The following is a 19,468-nucleotide window of genomic DNA, read 5'->3' as shown; positions in this document are numbered from 1 at the left end:
CTTTAGCATATTTGGGAAGTTTGTTATAACTAACCTCATGATCACCCATATACTTTTTGGTCACCTTTTTTCGCGCTCTATGAAGTTTACAAACATCAACATGAACACCATAATCATCAATAAGAGTAGATCCCAAATCCCCAACTGTCATTCCTTGAGCAGATTTCAGTTGTTTCTCATATTTTTTAGCTATCCACTTGGATGTTGCACTTTTATCTCTGCATTGCATAACACAAGTGTGTGAACCACCATAAGTTTTAATTTTAAAAGTTACTCTATCAATCCACTTTGATGCATGGATCCTCCAAGGGCAACCATCGGTTTTGCACTTCGCTGTTTGCATATTTCTTGTATTATGAATCCTCTTCATTCTAAAACCCTCCTGGACTTTGTAATCCTCTAAAACACTCTTATAATGTCCACATCCTTAAAAATCTGACCAACCTCAAATTCTATAATTCCATTTTTCTCAGTTTCAAAGACATCTCCATGCATTTTATCACTTAGTTTTGCCATCAAGGTTTCAACTTCATCATCACTACTCAAAAATTGGTCACAATCAGAATTGTAATCTGAATCATCTTCATCACCTTCACTTTCAAATTCCTTCTCTGTATCAATTAATCTTTTCTCATTTGTTTCATTACTAACACTATTGTCACTCCAACAACATAACTCTTCCTCTATTTCTACAACATCAACTGTGAGTTCATCATTTTTAAAATCAGCATTCATGAGTTCTTGTTGCACACAAACTTCAACATAGTTTGGTTGATCATGGTCTTCAAAAGTATTGTGCAATAAGCGCACTCGTAGATGTAATGACGCATCACCAAATACTTCATATGTCATAAAAAGATTTTTAAAATCTTTATCACAGTTCAAAGGAAAGCTTTCTTTAAAACGTGGTGCAATGCCATCCAATCCAATTAATCCAGTCAAATCACCAATTTGACCTATATCTGCACCAAATATTGCTATTATAGAATCACGTACCAACATTGACAAATCATAAGTTTGAAGGCTTGGCACATCCTTTAAAGCAATTTGTTCATCACAGTGGTGCAAAATCATCTTCATCATGAGCTGTATATTTAAAAGAAACATATAAATATACATTAGAATAAAACACAAACCAGTCAAATACAATTTCTATTAAGCGTTTTTAATAACCCAAACTAGTTTAAACTTTCTATCGAACACCTTTCAAGCAAAGCATATCATTACAAAAAAACACTACAATGAGAAGAAATGACAAAAACATAAGAAGGAGAGAGACTACCTTGTGTGGAGACAATCGATTTTCAACATATTGAGGGGAAAATGGAATGCGTATCGTGGAAGCAGAAAGACTTTTTTATGGTGAAAAAATACAGTGGAAGAAAGGGTTTAGAAATAAGAATAAAATGGGATAAAATTTATTAGCTTAATTAATCTTTATCTATAAAGGAAAAATTGGACATTTTAGTTAAATGTCATCGTAAATTGGCCGGAATCCCGCGGATATGTACCAATAAAACCATTAATAAAAGTTCATGTACCAATTTGACATTTATCCAATAGTTCATATACCTAATTACTTTTTACTCTTATTTTTCCTTGCTAATTTTAGTTTTAGGATTTTATCTAGTCTTTATCCAATAAGTCGTCACTTTTATTTTTTTCCTCGAAATAACTAAATCTCCTTTTCAGTGGATTCAACCTTACTCACTATTACACTCATTTTATTTAGAGAGTACGAATTTAAGTTTTGTGACTCAACGATCGCACATCAGGCTAACATTTGATATGATCCTAGTGTCTATGTGCATGCGTTGTGTGTTTGTACCATTGATTTTTATTTTTATTTTTTACATTTTCTTCGGAGCTTAATTATTATTTTTATTTTATTATTGTAATTAGTTTGACATATACTGAAATAAAGATAAAATTATAATTCTAAAAATTTGAGATGTCTTTTTGTAATTCCTGAATTTGGTCATACCAAACTTATCGAAATTTTGTCTCTATTATATTAAGACAGTAGAGATAAAGATACCATAAAAAAGTGGGTAAAGTGTATTTTATGCAAACGGTTTTTAGGTACTAATAAAAAATAAACCAAGAAATAGAAAGTATTTCGCCAATCATTTCTTCTTATAACAAGAAGTTGAAATAGAGTTATATTTGATATAATAGTTAAAAAGATCACATGTTAAATTCTTAAAGAAAAATTAAAATTCGAGTTTTCGATTTAAAGTTCTATTTCATAGTCTTCTACGAAAACCATGGGTTTTGATTTCTAAAATGTTTTAAAAGTTTATATGCTCTCCAAGGAATCATTTAAATGCAAAAACTTGTGTGAGACGGTCTCACGAGTTGTATTTTTTGAGACATATATTTTATTTGGGACATCCATGAAAAAATATTACTTTTTATGCTAAAAATATTACTTTTTATTGTGAATATCAGTAGGGTTGACTCATCTCACAGATAAAGATTCGTGAGATCGTCTCACAAGAGACCAACTCTCATTTAAATATATATAATTTTGTTTTTTGAAAAACAACATAAAATTTTGTATAAAATAATCAATTTCTCGAAAGAATGAAAATAACAAAATAAAACTCATGATGATGAGTACCCATCGGACACAAGACTTGAGCCCACAGTGCATGTTAAAATCGGACGTATCTTTAGTTATCCAATTGCACACTAATCAAGACCAAATTAAGGTTTGTTTGGCTTATGCAAAACATAAAAGTTGTCAACTTTCGAAAAAATACAGTGGTTTTGGTTCTATACATGAACTTAACCTAAATATATAGTAAATCCAAAGTCAACATGAAGAAAAATCCCAGCTTTGGGGAATCAAATCTCCCAAAATCCTACTTGTAATCCTCGCTCTTGAACGCACAAACAACCCTCGGAAGATCGAGTCTCGTAACCCTAAAAATCGAACCTCGTAGTAATAAGAACACCGAATATCAACCAAGTAGTAACATAAAATCAAAATGATGCCATAAGCTTTATATAATGAAAGCCACAAATCTTCCATAATTATATATATGATATTGTCCAATTTGGTTTAAGCCTGAATATATTTTCTTTTGAACTTTACTTAGAAGACATCGTACAAATGGAGATATCATTTCATCTTATTAACTCAAAAAATTCCTCATATATTTTCTATCGTCTGTTTTCATAGTTCGGACATGTCTTCTAGTTCGGACATCTCCTCAAACCCATCATTCCATCCTTGAGGCCTCGTCTATTTCGATCTCACCACGGATTTACTGGGAGCTCCCACCTCATTCGTTTAATCATCGGAGAATTCCATAATCATAACTCGATCTAGACCATGACTCTTATATTATTTTTTGTACAATGAAAGTCACATATATGCACAATAGTATGACATTATCAACTTTGAGTAAAAACAGCCTATAAGATTTTCTTACTTTTATCATAAGTATATCAGTTTGATTTCCCTAGACAGCCTATAAGATTTTCTTACTTTTAAAATATCTTTGCAATTCAATACTGAAAAACACTCCTTTTTTTTCTAAAAAAAAAGTTATTTTTTACACAAACATTTAATAAATATAAAAAATTAAAATTAAATTTTTTTGACATAAATATTTCATTTAAGTGTGTGAAAAATTTGCATACAATGATTTATTATCATATAAAAAATATTTATTTTAATGAAAATTCCAATTTTCTTTTCGGGAATTTTTAAACCCATAATTAGAAAACCTCAAGAAAGTTGATTCAATTTTCAAGAAAGCACGATAACACTGGTTACAAGATGCCTACCGTGCACTGATGATGGCAGATCCAACGAGAGGGAGGAGGGTTCACTGCGTACAAAATTGGGAAATTGCCACTTTTGTTTTCATGTAAAGTTTTTAATTATTGAAAATTGTTAATTGTCCTACATCGGTTGGATAAATAACCTGAAAGTTGTATATATGGGTTTGGACAATCCTCCCCCTTGATCTAGCTTTTGGGATTGAGTTAGGTCCAAGTTCCAATCTTAACATGTTCCACCGTTATGTGTTGGACTGCCTATAATTAGGCCACCCGTTCTGCCCATAATTGGGTCATTTGTAAACTCCACGCTTCAGATGTTCATTCTTGGGCGTGAGAGGGGTGTGTTAATTGATTGTCCCACATCAGTTGGATAAATAACCTGGGAGTTGTATATATAGGTTTGGACAATCCTCACCTTGAGCTCGTTTTTAGGGTTGAGTTAGGTCCAAGTTCCAATTTTAACAGAAATGGTTTTCCAAAATTTTCTTTAGCCATCCACATGCTCAGGGAACAAAATTTAATAAAAATAGCAACACAAAATCTTAGAGATAGATATCTTATTTAGGTCACTCATAAAAAATATTAATTTTTATACCAAAAATATTACTTATTATTATAAATACGACGGTTTAACATGTCTCACAAAATATCTATTAAAATAATATGGTAAGTGATACCAGTAAAACTACACTTGTTTCCAGCTTATATTTTCCACTTTCAAGAACTCGAAAATGCATAAATATAAATTACTATCCTATAATGCGTAAATCCTTTAGAAAACTATATTTGATAATTTAATGGATGACCAAATTTATCTTTATCATTCTTCCAAAATATTTAATCATAAAAGTGTAAAAAAATAAATTGTTCGCTCAAAACTTTCCATATCATCTTCCCAATATCTCATTATCCTGCAAAATTATAATTAAACTCAAATTTACAAAAATAAATTTTAATTCAATTTAATATTTGTAATCTACACACATGCAATGTGTGTGTTCCGTGCAACATCTGTACTAATTAAGCGAAAATATAGAAAAAGAGTTTCGTTTTTGGTACGTAAGTGAAATAAATATTTATAAATTATTTCATTACCTCATTCAAAACGTATATTTTATTATATAGAAAAAATTATTTTTTTGTCCATAAACTTATCGATTTTTGGGTAATCTATTAAGTTTTTACAGTTTGGTTTTGATAGATTAAGATTTAATTTTCGCCTATTTTGATCAAATTCTCGAGAAGACGACAATCTTCGACACCACGTCAACATTTTGTCATGTCAACATTTTAGATACCTTAGAGTAACTAACTTTTGGTATCATGGTTTGTTTTAATAATTATATATATTAATAAAGTGTTAAAACTTTGGTGTAAGTCACATGTAGCTTAACAGATAGAGTTGTTTCTAAACATCAAGTCCCAAGAGTGTGATTTTGGGATTTCTACTAATAGGGTTTCTCTTAAAAATTATATAAAAAAAAAAACTCTTTTCCAAAACTTAAAACTATAGTCTCAAAATTTAAACTCGCTCTTGACCTTCGTTTATCTAATATTTCAAGTTCTAATTAGTATTCCAATTAGAAAGCCCGTGATAATATCGTGATAAATAATTTTATATATGGATAAAATATCCTTTTTATGATATGTGATAATTTTAAACTAATGATAAAAACACCTAAAATAACTTAATTACCTTCAATATATAAAAATCTTAAATCCTATTGTTCTCTTATTTCACTTGTAGTAGAAATTAAGATCAAATAAATATTTTTATTTATTTATATATATTATATAATATGATAATTATATAAATGAACTCGAGATAATTATATAAATGATTTGTATAAATCTCAATAAAATTATTAGTATCACTCGATTAACCTTAAAAATTTATATTTGACTTGATTCACAAAATTAAGGGCTCAATTATCATATTATATAATATATAAAATTAGGCGCATAAACAAATAAGAAATATGAACTCAAGAAACAAATTTGAAATTATAAAATTTATTATGATAAGGTTAATTTTGTCATTACAATCTAATATATAAATTTAATCAATTTTATTAAAATTATACCAAACATTAAATATAATATCCTACATCTTATTTATCATTAACTTATCCTTATATTATATAACACATGTTTATCCTATCATGTATACCAAAATATGTCGGCTGTTTATCAAGGTCCACGCTTAAACGGAAAAGTCGACAATTAGCCACATGTATTTTTCATGTGGTGCAACGCGTTAAATAGGCTAAGCAAGCAGAGTTACAAGCTATTTCGTAACCGGTTGAATCTATATATAATAAATACATAAGCCTCGAACACATTTCCAGACAAAACAAAACAAACAAAAACAAAAACATGGCAAAATTCACTCTCTACCAAGCTAGCATATGTAGAATCAGGCCAGAGCAGGATGTACAGAAAACACACCATTATTTGAGAAAAATCGTTGGGATTTCTGAACTTTCTCCTACAACAGCACTTCTGATTTCGCCGAATCTTGAGCTACAGATACACACCAGAACAAGAAGAGAGTGAATAGCATTCTCAGCACAAGAAAATATAGGATCAGTTCACTAAACAACTTCAAGTCAAGAAGACAAACGTTTCTCCAACTTCGATAATTAAGTTCAAATAAAGAATCACTCATCCCAAATATTGCGCAATATAAATGTTAATAATTCATAAACTAATGCAGAATCAAAGATCACCTCGTGACGAAAGCGGTACAACAACAACATGCATAGTTGCATTATTGGGTGGAAGCTGCAGACGAAGAGGATAAAGCTTCCCATTCAACGGGCTTCGAGTGCAAACCGTGATCCCTTCAAGCCCCAACTCAACCTCCAGCCTCCTCGTTAACTCGTGCACGCCATTTCCCTTGAATGAAACACGCAGCTCCTCGAACCCCTCATCCACTTCTCCATATTCATCAGCGAGGTGAAAATAAATCAATCTGCCATCACTCGCCTTCGGTGGCGAACTAGCTAAAGAGTCATTTGACTGCGCCAAAGTACCAACAACTTCAGAATGAGATATTTCCCATCAAGATTCATTTTTTTTCTACCTTAGACTAAAACTATCATAAAATTTGGTTTTTGAAAACATTTCCACATACAGAAAACTTCCTTGTATTTTTTAAAATCATACATATTTCCTACATTTACGTACAAATCTATTTAAGTCTTATTTATCGTCCTCTGAGATGTCAAAATGGCATAAAACTTTTTAATGTAAAATTAATAGCGTTGTTTTTTTAAAAAAAAATGAGATACATTTCATCGTTTACAGGGACATTTTTTTACTCTTGATTTTAATAATATATGGTTTTAAAATATAATTAATTTTATACGGGATCATGGGATTTGGTTAACTTGCACAATTTCTGATCGCATTTCAACTTTTATATAGAACGATTACGGACGGATTTACTTACCTCTCGACCAGAAAAACTGGCAGACACGGGCGAAAGCGTGGTGGAAGGCGAGCTGGTTTCTGAAGCAAAAGATTCTTCTTTACCCACCGGAGATTGCTCCACCATAATCTCCACCACATGAACCTCCCACTGAATCCACTCCTGGGTCGCCGTCCGATGCGGAATATCATGTGTAACCGAATTCCTCCACGGCGGAAAACCCCCATTCGCCCTCAAAAACTGCCCGTACCTAGTCTTCAACTTCACGGCGCCGTTCTCCTTGATCGGTTCCCACTCTACGGAGCTGTCGAGCTTGCTCGGACGTGTCTGGGTCACTTTCCGGCCAGTCATCCCGAGAAGAAACGCCTGATTCGACGCCGTCAAGTACTTGTCGTAGCAGCTCCTGAGCCGGATAATGTTGTTCGAATTCTCGACAAACTCGACCGTCCATTTACAAGACTTGGCGGCGCCGTTGCGATCTTGGGTGACGGATTCCTCGTCTTCCTCGGCCGCCAAGTACTTGTCGTGGCAATTCCTCAGGCGGACCGTTTTCGCGTTCTGGAACAAGTCCATTGCTGGAGCTCGTGGCATTGAAAACTTCGAGCTAAGCTTCTGCGCGGAAAAAAAATTGAGTGAAGATGAATGATTGGCTTTTGATCGGTGAATAATTTGTCGAAGATGGAGAAGATAAACGACAGGCAGGTCGGGGGGCCTCGTACAACAGGAACGAGGATCATTTATTGTCTGATTCTACGTATTCCCAACTAAAATTCGTTTCTGTTTTATAATATTCTACTCTTTTTTTTTTCCTGAAAAAACAAATGTGCTTCAACAAAAGAATCTAAAATCATCGAGAATTTGTTCGACGTGAGAAGTCACGGTTGTTTTCTCGCGATACACCGCAAATCTTACGGAGGAGCCGCCCCCAGACAGACGGTCACGGGTCATAACGCACTTCTAGAAAAGCGCTTGAAAGAGCTAATTCGTTCTTGCGAATGTTTTGGTGCAAGCCTTTTGGTATTTCTTACTACATTTTTTTGGGGTGTATAGCTCAGTAATTGATAAACTTAACTGCTTAAATGTTCATATGAACATCACATATTTTATCGACTCGAATATTTCATGAAACATCATCAACTTCGATCCGAGAAAATAAATCAACCAAATCAAATTAATCAAACAAATCAGAACACCCGAAAATTTGACCAAGAATGAGAGGGAAGAATTGATGGATAAATCCTTGGGGACGTCACATGATCATTATATTTTTTTTTAAATAGAATTAAATAATAATAACAGTTAAAATATAAGGTTCAGCCAAATATAGTTTTAGAAGAGCTCAAACTACAACCATGAAAACGACTTTTAATAAATAGAATAGAATGCAATGTATAGCTCACCAAATTGGACTAGGTTATATATGGCCAAATTCATATATTAAAAAGAAAAAATAAGAAAAATAAAGATCTTCTGACACAGCACCATCTGCTGTGCATTTTTTACACGAGATGATCACATGATCATCTCGTTTAATCTGACAACCTTTTAAATTTATCTCAAATAGTGTGATGTCCACAAGACGATTATATGATCATTTCGTGTAAAAAAATGCACAACATCAAGTGCTGTATTTTCAACACAGTAGAGATCCAAACACAGTTTAGCAACACGCACATTTTTTCAATGTGTGAGAGATTTTTTTTTTTTGGAAAATTTATGTATGAATTTATTTTTTATTTCATTGAAATTTGCATATAGACAAAAATGAGATAGAATATTGAATTTTTATAAAGTTTAAATTCATTTGGATCATATATATAAAATGAAAAATATAAAATAGAATATTCTGAAGGTGACATTAATTCTGACCTAATTAGAACGATCCTAATACAATATTCAAATGAGCATGACTTGCACGAAAACATAAATGAGCTAAATGGCCACCAAGCCATACATAGACATCAAAGGAAAAATTATTTAATGCAAATAATATTTATTTCTCCACCCCAATCTTTAATTATTATTATTTTTTTGGAAGCTCCAACCTATATATTTTGATGACTCACTTCATACATCATTTTATGGTAAGGACACTTCTAATAAAAAAATAAGATAACTCAACTATATTTTTCATACATGTTTATGCAATTTACACACACACAACACACACAACCACACGTATTCGAGAGGAAAATTGTAATTTTAATATACATGTTTTCACTGTTAGTCTTGTTATATGTTAATTCACGACTTTAATTCAATGATATTTTTTTTTTCAATTTTTGTCGTTTTCCACCAGAATGCTGACATGACATTGGACATGTAATAAATTTTCAGTACTATTTCAACAATTTTTGATGTCACATTATCATTTTTCGATATAAGATGAATATACTGGTGAAAATAAACTAAAATTAAAAAATAAAAATAAAATTAGTGAACTAAAATCATTAATCGTCCGACGACTTGACCTGAAAAGCTAATAAATATCAAGATAAAAAAATGTAATATCTCATATGTGTTATGTATAAGTTTAAAAAAGGAATCCCATTGGATTACACTTTATAGTGTAAACCCGTGTCCACAAGTTTCTACGGGAGACAGGAGAAAATACACGTCGTCTTATCTTCGATTAAAAATGAGGTCTTTTTCATGCAAAGCCGTGTGACAATCTTCATCTCCCATTTGTTTTTTGTTTGATATAATGTTATGTATGTGACATATTGTTGTGGTTTTCCAATAATAAATGGATACGTGTGAAAAGTTTGGTAACAAACGTTGGTGCAAAAGTTAATTTTATTTGTCCTAATAAAGTCATTTTTGGAGTCTCTCTATTTTGTTGTCAACCGAGAGCCACTGCTCTTAATCTCTTCATATATTTTTTTACCCTTCTATAATTAATATTTGTTTTCTATATATATATTTTGAATATATACCATTCCTTTAATTAATTTTTTTAATATTTAAATTGATAAATAAAACAATATGATGCATATATTTTAGATAAAAACTTGTGTGAGACGGTCTCACGGATCGTATTTTGTGAGACGGTCTCACGGATCGTATTTTGTGAGACAGATCTTTTATTTGGGTCATCTATGAAAAAATATTATTTTTTATGCTAAGAACATTATTTTTTATTGTGAATATCGGTAGGATTGACTCGTGAGACCCTCTCATAAAAGACTTACTCAATATTTTATGTGATACAAAGAGCGAGTGGGCTTAGTTACTAATTTTTGAATTGAAATTTAAAAAAAAAATAGTATGTGATATTCTCCAATTTAGGCAAAAAATACCTTGTCCGATTCGATTCAATCAAACGACACAAAGATTTACTTGATTAATTACGATAATTATACTAATGATATTCTCAGAACTTTATATCTTTATTTGTGTAATTAACACTAATTAAGGAAAATCATAATTTTGTTGGTAATTTAAAAAAAAAATTCCAAACAAATCGACTTTATTTGAGTAAACAATCGTACCTTCTTCTTCATGGAAAATCTAGGCGAAGGTGAGGCCGAATCGGACAGCCCAGACCGCACAGAAACCGGCGACTCGAACCCTAACTCCAGACCGGTGATCTCATCGGAAACAGACGAAAAGCTCGAAACCATCGACCAGTAATCCGCCACGGCCTCATCCTCCGGGACCTCCACCGCCTCCACGTCCCACATGACCCAATCATGCGTCGTCGCCGCATGAGGGTTGTCGTGCGTCACCGAATTTCTCCAAGGCGGCGTCCCGCCGTTAGCCCTCAAGCACGTGCCACCAAAAGCCCGCAGCTTCACCTGGAACCCATCTCTGATAGGCTGCCACTCGATGGTCAAATCTTTCTCGGGATTCTCCGGCGAAGTCTGCAAGACTTTGTGCCCCGTCATGCCCAATAGAAAGTGGTCGTTCGAGGCGGTGAGGTAGCGGTTAAAGCAGCTCTTCAGCCGGACGACGTAGCTGTTTCCGTCGACTAGCTCCACCAGCCACCGGGCTCTCCTGGCGTCGCCGATCCTGCTCTGCCGCGTGGAGACTTGGTCATCGTCTGCCGCCAAGTACTTGTTCAAGTGGCTCCTTAATCTTACCGCCTTCGCCTCCTTGAAGAATTCCATTAACAAGAAGCTAGGCGTAAAGGTGGGTGAGTAATTGGATTAATTTTGCATGCAATTTCGAAATATATTGTAAATTAAGGGGTCCAAAAGGGATTATCTGTCTATGGTCTTTGGATTTTATTGAAATCGAATGAATAAATAAAGGCCATTTATCTCATATTAAATTTTCTTATTAATTAATTAAATATATGAAATAGCTCAGTTCGATCTATATTCGATAATATTTTAAACATAAAATATAAAACGAGCTGGGTTAGAAATCCATCTCATTAAATTAATTCGTGATATAATTCCAATTATTTTTTATTTTTCTAGAATTTTCGTGACTTCGGAATTAAGTTGTAAGATGGTTGAATTAAAGGGTTGACGTATAAAAATGAAATTTCTAGGTGGTATCACATTTAATTAAAGTATTTAATTAATTATTGTGTGATCTTGGACTAGTATTGTGCGAAAATATCAATTCTTGACTAATTTTTTTTATGTTCTAAAAAAACCAATTCTTTTTATAGATTTATTTAAATAAAAGAATATCCATTTTTACAAAAATAACTTTTACAAGTTTAACCAAAGCTTAAATCAAATTTTTTCGTGACTTTAGATTTATAAAATGATGTCCTGTTTTATCAATTATAAGTATCGCATAATTAGATTGTGCTGCTCAACATTTAATTTTAAAAAAATCGTACAGCATGCGCACATATAAATATGCACCCACGTTATTATAAATATTTTATATCATCTCATGTTTGCTACAAAAAATTTGTTTGAGACGGTCTCACAAGTTATATTTTGTGATACAGATCTTTTATTTGGGTCATCCATGAAAAAGAATTACTTTTTATGCTAAGACTATTACTTTTTATTGTTAATATCGGTAGGGTTGACTCGTCTCACAGATAACGATTCGTGAAATCGTCTCACAAGAAACCTACTCTAATTGTAATATTCGGTATATGTCACATAACAATTTGTTACATATAGATTATCGTTCATGTATAGTGTCTTGTAAGACGATATTACTCATCTATATTTATAAGATGAGTCGATCCGATCCATATTTATATTGCAAAATAGTATTTTTGACATAAAAAATTTCAAATAAGCAATTTATATAACAGAATTGACCGTGAGACGATATGATAAAAGTTTGTTTGGATTCCAAATCACTCATATACAATTTATAAAAATCATAGAGCATTTTAAATAGTAAACTATATGAATAGTCACATAAAATAGGTATGAATAGTGATTATTCATAGCAAACATAACGTGGGATCTGAGGTAAAGTAAATCTCGTGTGATTTTATTTTTATTTTTATTCTTGGACAAAAACTTGTGTGAGACGATCTCAAAGATCGTATTTTGTGAGACGAATTTCTTATTTAGGTAATCAATGAAAAATTGTTAATTTTTATGCTAAGAGTATTACTTTTTATTGTGAATATCGGTAAGATTGAACCGTCTCACAGATAAAGATTCGTGAGACTGTCTCACAAAATGTCTATTATTATTTTTGAACATGGTCCCGTGTGATTTTTGGTCCTCATAAAGTGGTGGTTATTTTCACTTCTGTAGGAACAAATGGAATATATTCAGAATCAATCATAGTGCAATCAAATAATAATGGAGTTCATTTTTTTATAACGATAATGGAGTTAATCATTCTTGGATAGAAAAAGGAAAAAATAATCCATTCAAGCAAAGTGTCTCTCTCAATTTTTCATAGTTTTTTTTTTTTAAAAGAAATCAATTGTTACGATAGACTTCATCAAAAATAAAAACTGCTACGATATACCACTGCATAATCAAAATTTAGGTTGAGTGTAATTAAGGCCGAAGCTTTTATGAGTTCAAGGAAGCCATCGCCTCAGGATCCCGTATTTGAGGAGGTCCAACATTTATATTTCGAGTTGATGATCTACTGAAATTTTCTTTTTGCTCAATGTTAAATAAAAAAAAGAGTAATTTGAATTTTTTTTTCTGTTTATAATTGATCAAACTCGATCTTTTCTTCAAATTCGGTTTGAACAATTTAAACAATATCAAGAGATTTTTGGGGATTTGTTGAGTTTGGAGAAGTTAACGAGTTAATATTTAACTAGTTTGATGAATTATTGTACATAGATTCATAATTTTTAAGATGTTACAATGTTTGGCAAAAATGAGTTATTTGTTTGCAAATACTTATATTGTTTATAAGATTTTGTTAACCATCATAGTAATAGTTGCATAAACAGAAAGAAGCCTATCAATGTTGAAGTTAATAAACACTTATCTTTGATCAATAATGTCACAAAATAGGCTAAATGAGCTAGCTATGTTGTTGACTGACAAAGAAATAATCCGAAAACTGGATTATACAGATTTGACATATTTTTTCCTCTAAACTAGCTAGACGATTATTATTTATGTAAATATTTCAAATATTTATTGATTTTTTATGTAATATATTGTTTCTTGTGTATTCATTTATTATTTATTAACTAAATTTTAGCATTATTTATAGCAACAAGAAATCTCATCTTTAAATTTTTGCTTCAGGCTCCATCGAACACAATTACCGCTCCGAGTGCAATATATTGGTTTTTCCACATTTTATCAATTTTTTATGTCTAGAGCTAATATAACATATGTAAGGTCTAGATTTCCACACTGGAAACACATGTAATAATTTATAAGCTTAGTCGATTTTTTTTTTTAAAAAAATATCATTGAATGAAACCACACTAACTTAGTTAAACTTTCTAACATAAAATTAGTTTAAAAGACTAAATACCCGATATCATCAATTGAAGCTTACAGAAAAGATAATCAAATCTCCCAGCTGATCAACTAATAGACTTGTTTTCAAAAAAAAAAAACTAATAGACTTCTCAAATTGTCTTATTTCTTGAGAATCTCTCTCACATATTATATGTATCCGTCCTCATCATCTGGATTTGGCATACGCCTACATCAAACCACTAATTCGACATCGATGATAAGATAAAAACTCTCATAACAATAAAATCAACACACACATCGATAGAATGCCAGAATTCAGACTTAAGTAAAATAATATAATCTCTATCATGTAGAACGTTGACCATTGATAAACAAGAGGTGACTTACATTCACGTTATACACGCAGTACGTTGACTTGCCGGAAACAAGAGTTAACTCATGTATACCATAGCAAATGTAGAACTTTGATATGCGGGAAACAAGGGATGACTCATATGGTAGACATAACAGACCAACTCAGACATAACAGAAACACATGCGTATAACAAAAATATCGAACTTTCAACATACCAAGATTATCGTACCGAAAAATATCGAACTTTCGGTATACCGAAGATTTCAGTACAGTACGATAACGATACCGAATTTTCCGGTACGGTAATGATATGAAATTTGAAAATTTTGGCATATACCGGAATATCAAAATAATAGATAAAAATTTAAAAGTATATAACATTGTTTTAAAAAAATTTACAAAATTTAAAAAATATAAGTTTTTTTTCTTTATATAACGATACCATACTGAAATCTTGATATATTTCGGTATAATCGGTATGTTAGTTATATGTATCAAAATTTTCGGTATATCGATTCATCGGTATAAAAAATTATACCATAATTTTCGGTATGGTATACAATTTTGGTATGATACGGTACCGTACATTACAGTTTACGGTTACAAGTTCACTGTTATGGAACTTTTGTGAAATAATGTCAGAGTAAGGAGTGTACATACTTGAAAATCTTTAGTTTATTTGTCATCATTTAATCAAAAACTGAGAAATATCACATCTATAAACCAAAATTATTGTAATTAAACAATGATCCTGATAAAAATCTTAACTTAATTACGCCTCAAATTCTTTATTTCTACACAACGATTATCAATTTTATTTTATTTTTTTCTATTTTCCTTATGTATAAGAAATTTATAACTTATCTTAGACACAACCAAAACCACTTGGCTTAAAAAAAAATCAAATTTAATAAATATCTCGAAATATCATATCCAAAGACTAGTTGATTAATTATTCATAACTCACTCCTAAATGTTTCGTAGCAGTAGAAGGCATGAAAATTCATTATTTTCTTTTACAAGAAGTGAAGTACCGTAACATTCCAAATTATAATCATATTAGCAAATTTTTAATCTAAAATCATATTTAGTAAATCTAATCTAAAGTTAAATAATATTTTTTTACAAAGCTAACAAAACACTCAAGCATAATTCAAAAATCATTAAACAATTGTCCCTTGATTGTATCTCATAATTAAACTATCTTAAATCAAATCAAATTCGATAAAGATATCTATTGAATCTAAATCTAAAGTAAGCGACACAATGAACTAGAAGAAACTAACCTTTAATAAGATGTTAAATGAAACCTATATATATATATATATATATATATATATATATATATATATATATATATATATAATCTAACTCGCCTATGATGTGCGATGGTTTCTTCTCCTAATTTCTATTAAACGGGGGGGAAAGGGTTTGGGAGGTGGAGATTTTAATGTGTAGCAAGAGTTATATAATCAATGTGTATTTTTGGGTAGTATCATCAAGCTAAAGTCCAAACACAAGAAAATAAGAAAACGAGTTAACTTAAACATCAACTATATTTATCTAAAAGATCACATTATTAATTATAGGATAATATCAAAGTTATGTTTATGAATAATATTTGTTTTATATTATTATTCAAAATTAAACTTATATTGTTTAACATAATTATATCACTAAATTATATTTTAAAAATGCTTAGATATTATTTTGAGTGTTAAGTCAGTATGTCCAATGATCTCAAGCTGATCCAACCTCCGATATATGAGCATGTAATCTTTTTGTTTTATGTAGGTATTGTAAAACTCTTTTGACTGCTTTTCAATATTCCACTACTGGATTACTTAAATATCGTATCAACATTCATGTCACATATGCAATATCTGGATGTGTACAAATCTAAGCACACATTAGACTCCACACTGCAGATGCATAGCGAATCTTCTGCATTTCTTTTTCCTCAAATTCATTCTTGGGACATTGTTTAAGATTAAATTTGTTTCCTTTAGCCACAAGGGTATCTGTTGGTTTACAGTTTTGCATCTCATATCGCTTGAGAACTTTCTCGATATAGTATTTATGAGATAATCCAAGAATACATCGAGAACGATCCCGATGTATCTGGATACCCAGTACAAAAGATATATCACCAAGAACTTTTTAATCTCAAAATTCTTAGCTAAAAATCTATTGGTGTCATTCAACAATTCTATATCGTTGCTAGCAAGTAGGATGTCATCAACATATAAATCAGAAAAAATATGTTAACTTTCACTGAACTTATGGTACACACAATCATCGACCAAATTCATTTCAAAACCAAATGAGATGATCACTTGATGAAATTTGGAATATCATTGTCGAGATGTCTGCTTGAGCCTATAAATGGATTTCTTTAGTTTGCAAACCATTTTAATTGTGTTTCTGCACCATATAATTCGTTTCATCAATGCCACCATTAAAAAACGCAGTCTTTACATCCATCTGATGAAGCTCAAGATCGAAATGCATCACTAAAGCCATTATAATCATTAAAGAGCCTTTATCTAAAGAGTCTTTCAAAGAAACCAAAGAGAAAGTCTCTTTATAATCAATTTCTTCTTTCTGTGTAAAGCCTTTAGCGACAAGACAAGCCTTATATCTTTTTACATTGTCTTTCGAATCCCTCTTGGTTTAAAATATCTATTTACAACCAATAAGCTTCGTACCTTTAGACAATGAGGCAATATTACATACGTCATTGTCCTTCATGGGCTTTATCTCCTCATTCATGGCATTATACCACTTTTAAGAGCTAGAACTTTTCATGGCTTGACGAAAATTGATAGGATCATTCTCTATCAGTCCAATGTCTGCCTTGTTTTCTTGAAGAAATATAATGTAATCATCTGACATTGCATTTCTCCACTCTCTAGTAGATGTTCTTAATGGTATAGATTCCAGAGGTGCTTGAGTTTGTTCTCTCTATTATTTAATGTCTTCCTATATTGTGTCTTGGTCAAAATGAGAAATGCGATCTTGATTAATGTACAAAACACCTGTGAGAATAGTTACATATTCATCTTCAAAGAAAATATCTCTTACTTTATTTCCCCCCACAAACTCAACATCCTCAAAGAACCGAGCATTTTCTAACTCAAAAGTCGACTTACTTGTGAGATCATAAAACTTGAACCCCGTGGATCTTTCAGAGTATCCAATAAAAAAACAGCTGACCATCCTTGAGTCCAGTTTCTTTTCATTAGGCTTATAAGGCCTTGCCTCAACTGGACATCTCCAAATGTGCATATGCTTAAGACTAGGTTTTTTTGTCCGTCCAAAGTTCATAGAGGGTTTTGGTCGCTGCCTTAGTTGGAACATTGTTAAAGATATATGATATGGCCTTTAATGATTTCCCTCATAGTGATTCTGGTAAAGTAGAATGATTAATCATCACCATATCCTTAAGCGTTTTGTTTTGTCTTTCAGCAACACTATTCATAGTGGACGAGCCCAACATAGTGTACTGCGGGACGATGTCGCATTCCTCTTGGAATCTAGCAAAAGGTCTTGGACGTTGTTCACCAGAACCATCATATCTACTATATTATTCACAACCACAGTCAGATCTAACGCTTTTAATCTTTAAGCCAAGTTGATTTTCAATTTCAAATTTATAATTTTTTAACGCATCCAATGACTGTGCCTTTTCATGAATGAGATAAATGAAGTCATATCTTGAAAAATCGTCTGTGAATGTTATAAAATAATGTTGACCATTCCAAGAAGTCGAAGGTAATGATCCACAAATATCAGTATGTATAATTCTAAGATACCTGAACACCTATTGGTTTCAAATCTCCTTTTGTTGGTTTTTTTTCCCTTTTTACAATTAACAATTATTAAAATCTGTGTAATCTAAATGTTCGAGAATTCCTCATAATAGAAATCGATGAATGTAGAATAATTTTGCATAGATCATATAGTAGAAAAAGTGTAAAAAAATTTAAGCGAGCTAAAAGAAAAGAAAAAACTTCAAAATTTTCTAGGTGTTGTTAATTTCGTTGAGATATTTATTAAAAACCTAGCAAAACACAGGAAAGTATTTAGTCCATTATTTAAAAAAGATGCGAAATTTATATGGACGAAAGAACACACACAGGGACTTAGACAACTCAAGGAGATATGTAAAAATCTTCCGAAAATGGCTATTCCGCAGGATGAAGATGATCTGGTATTATATTCAGATGTCAGTGATCATTGGCAGACGACAGTTTTAACAATGCTCACACCAGAAGGAGAACAATCATGTATATATTGCAGTGGACTTTTCTCAGATGCAAAAGTCATAAGATGGCATATCAACAAAACAGAATTTTATGTAGTAACAAGGGATTTTGAAAAATGGTCATTATTTTTACTTCCAAAGAAATTTACTTTAAAAGTTGATAATACACATGTAAAAGCTTTCTTAAGGAATAAAATATAATCAAAACTCGAGAAAGTCGGATTATTAAGATGGCAATCGTTATGTCAAAATTATATTTTTGATATCGTGATTATTAAAAATCATGAAAATATTCTTGTAGAATTTTTAACAAGAGATATACAGCGGTGATATCGATGTTATCATAAAAATGTAGAGATGTTTGAGAGAACACCTTGAAATGCTTCAAAAGAGTTCAACAAGCTTGTCTAAATGCAGAAGTTGCGGGTAGGCTACAACAAGCCGATAAGAGAATTGTCTCGAATCAAGTCACATGATGTTTACAGGCTTATAATCACTTATGGTCTGTAATACAAAGGACTCTCCTCCAAGACATTGAGAAGCAACATATTTCCCAAATGGAGAGTTTTCGAGTACATGACTCTATACCTGGAGCAGGGGATTCAAATACCCCTAGCACACATGTTAAGTCGGGATAATATCCAGATGAGTTGACTGAAACAAAAATTGAAACTCTAGATCCATATCTCGAGTCTTCAAGTCAACCTTTGACCTCGGGATTGAAGAGGGAAAGATCAACCTTAGACCTAATACAGACAAGAGTAAATCTAAGGTTGATACTA

The 19,468-nt window shown here is 31.6% G+C and overlaps 1 protein-coding gene across 2 annotated transcripts; it reads right to left on the bottom strand.

Annotated features, from left to right (window-relative positions):
- Window positions 1-5,998: 5,998 nt before the first annotated feature.
- Window positions 5,999-11,456, bottom strand: LOC142543478 (uncharacterized). Of its 2 annotated transcripts, none has more exons than XM_075650767.1 (4): window positions 10,720-11,456; window positions 7,250-7,840; window positions 6,525-6,816; window positions 5,999-6,318 (listed from the first exon to the last, which is right to left on the bottom strand). In XM_075650767.1, the coding sequence occupies exons 1-4, from the start codon at window positions 11,335-11,337 to the stop codon at window positions 6,284-6,286; spliced, it is 1,536 nt and encodes a 511-aa protein (XP_075506882.1). In that variant the 5' UTR covers window positions 11,338-11,456; the 3' UTR covers window positions 5,999-6,283. The 2 variants fall into 2 exon arrangements, with proteins under 2 accessions (XP_075506882.1, XP_075506883.1); XM_075650768.1 differs by having other exon boundaries at window positions 7,250-7,837; window positions 10,720-11,453.
- Window positions 11,457-19,468: the final 8,012 nt, after the last annotated feature.

This window comes from Primulina tabacum, chromosome 4, assembly GCF_025594145.1.
Source record: "Primulina tabacum isolate GXHZ01 chromosome 4, ASM2559414v2, whole genome shotgun sequence".
Taxonomy (NCBI): Eukaryota; Viridiplantae; Streptophyta; class Magnoliopsida; order Lamiales; family Gesneriaceae; genus Primulina; species Primulina tabacum.
The sequence above is the reverse complement of the archived record's forward strand: the minus strand, read 5'-3'. Positions and strand labels throughout refer to the sequence as shown.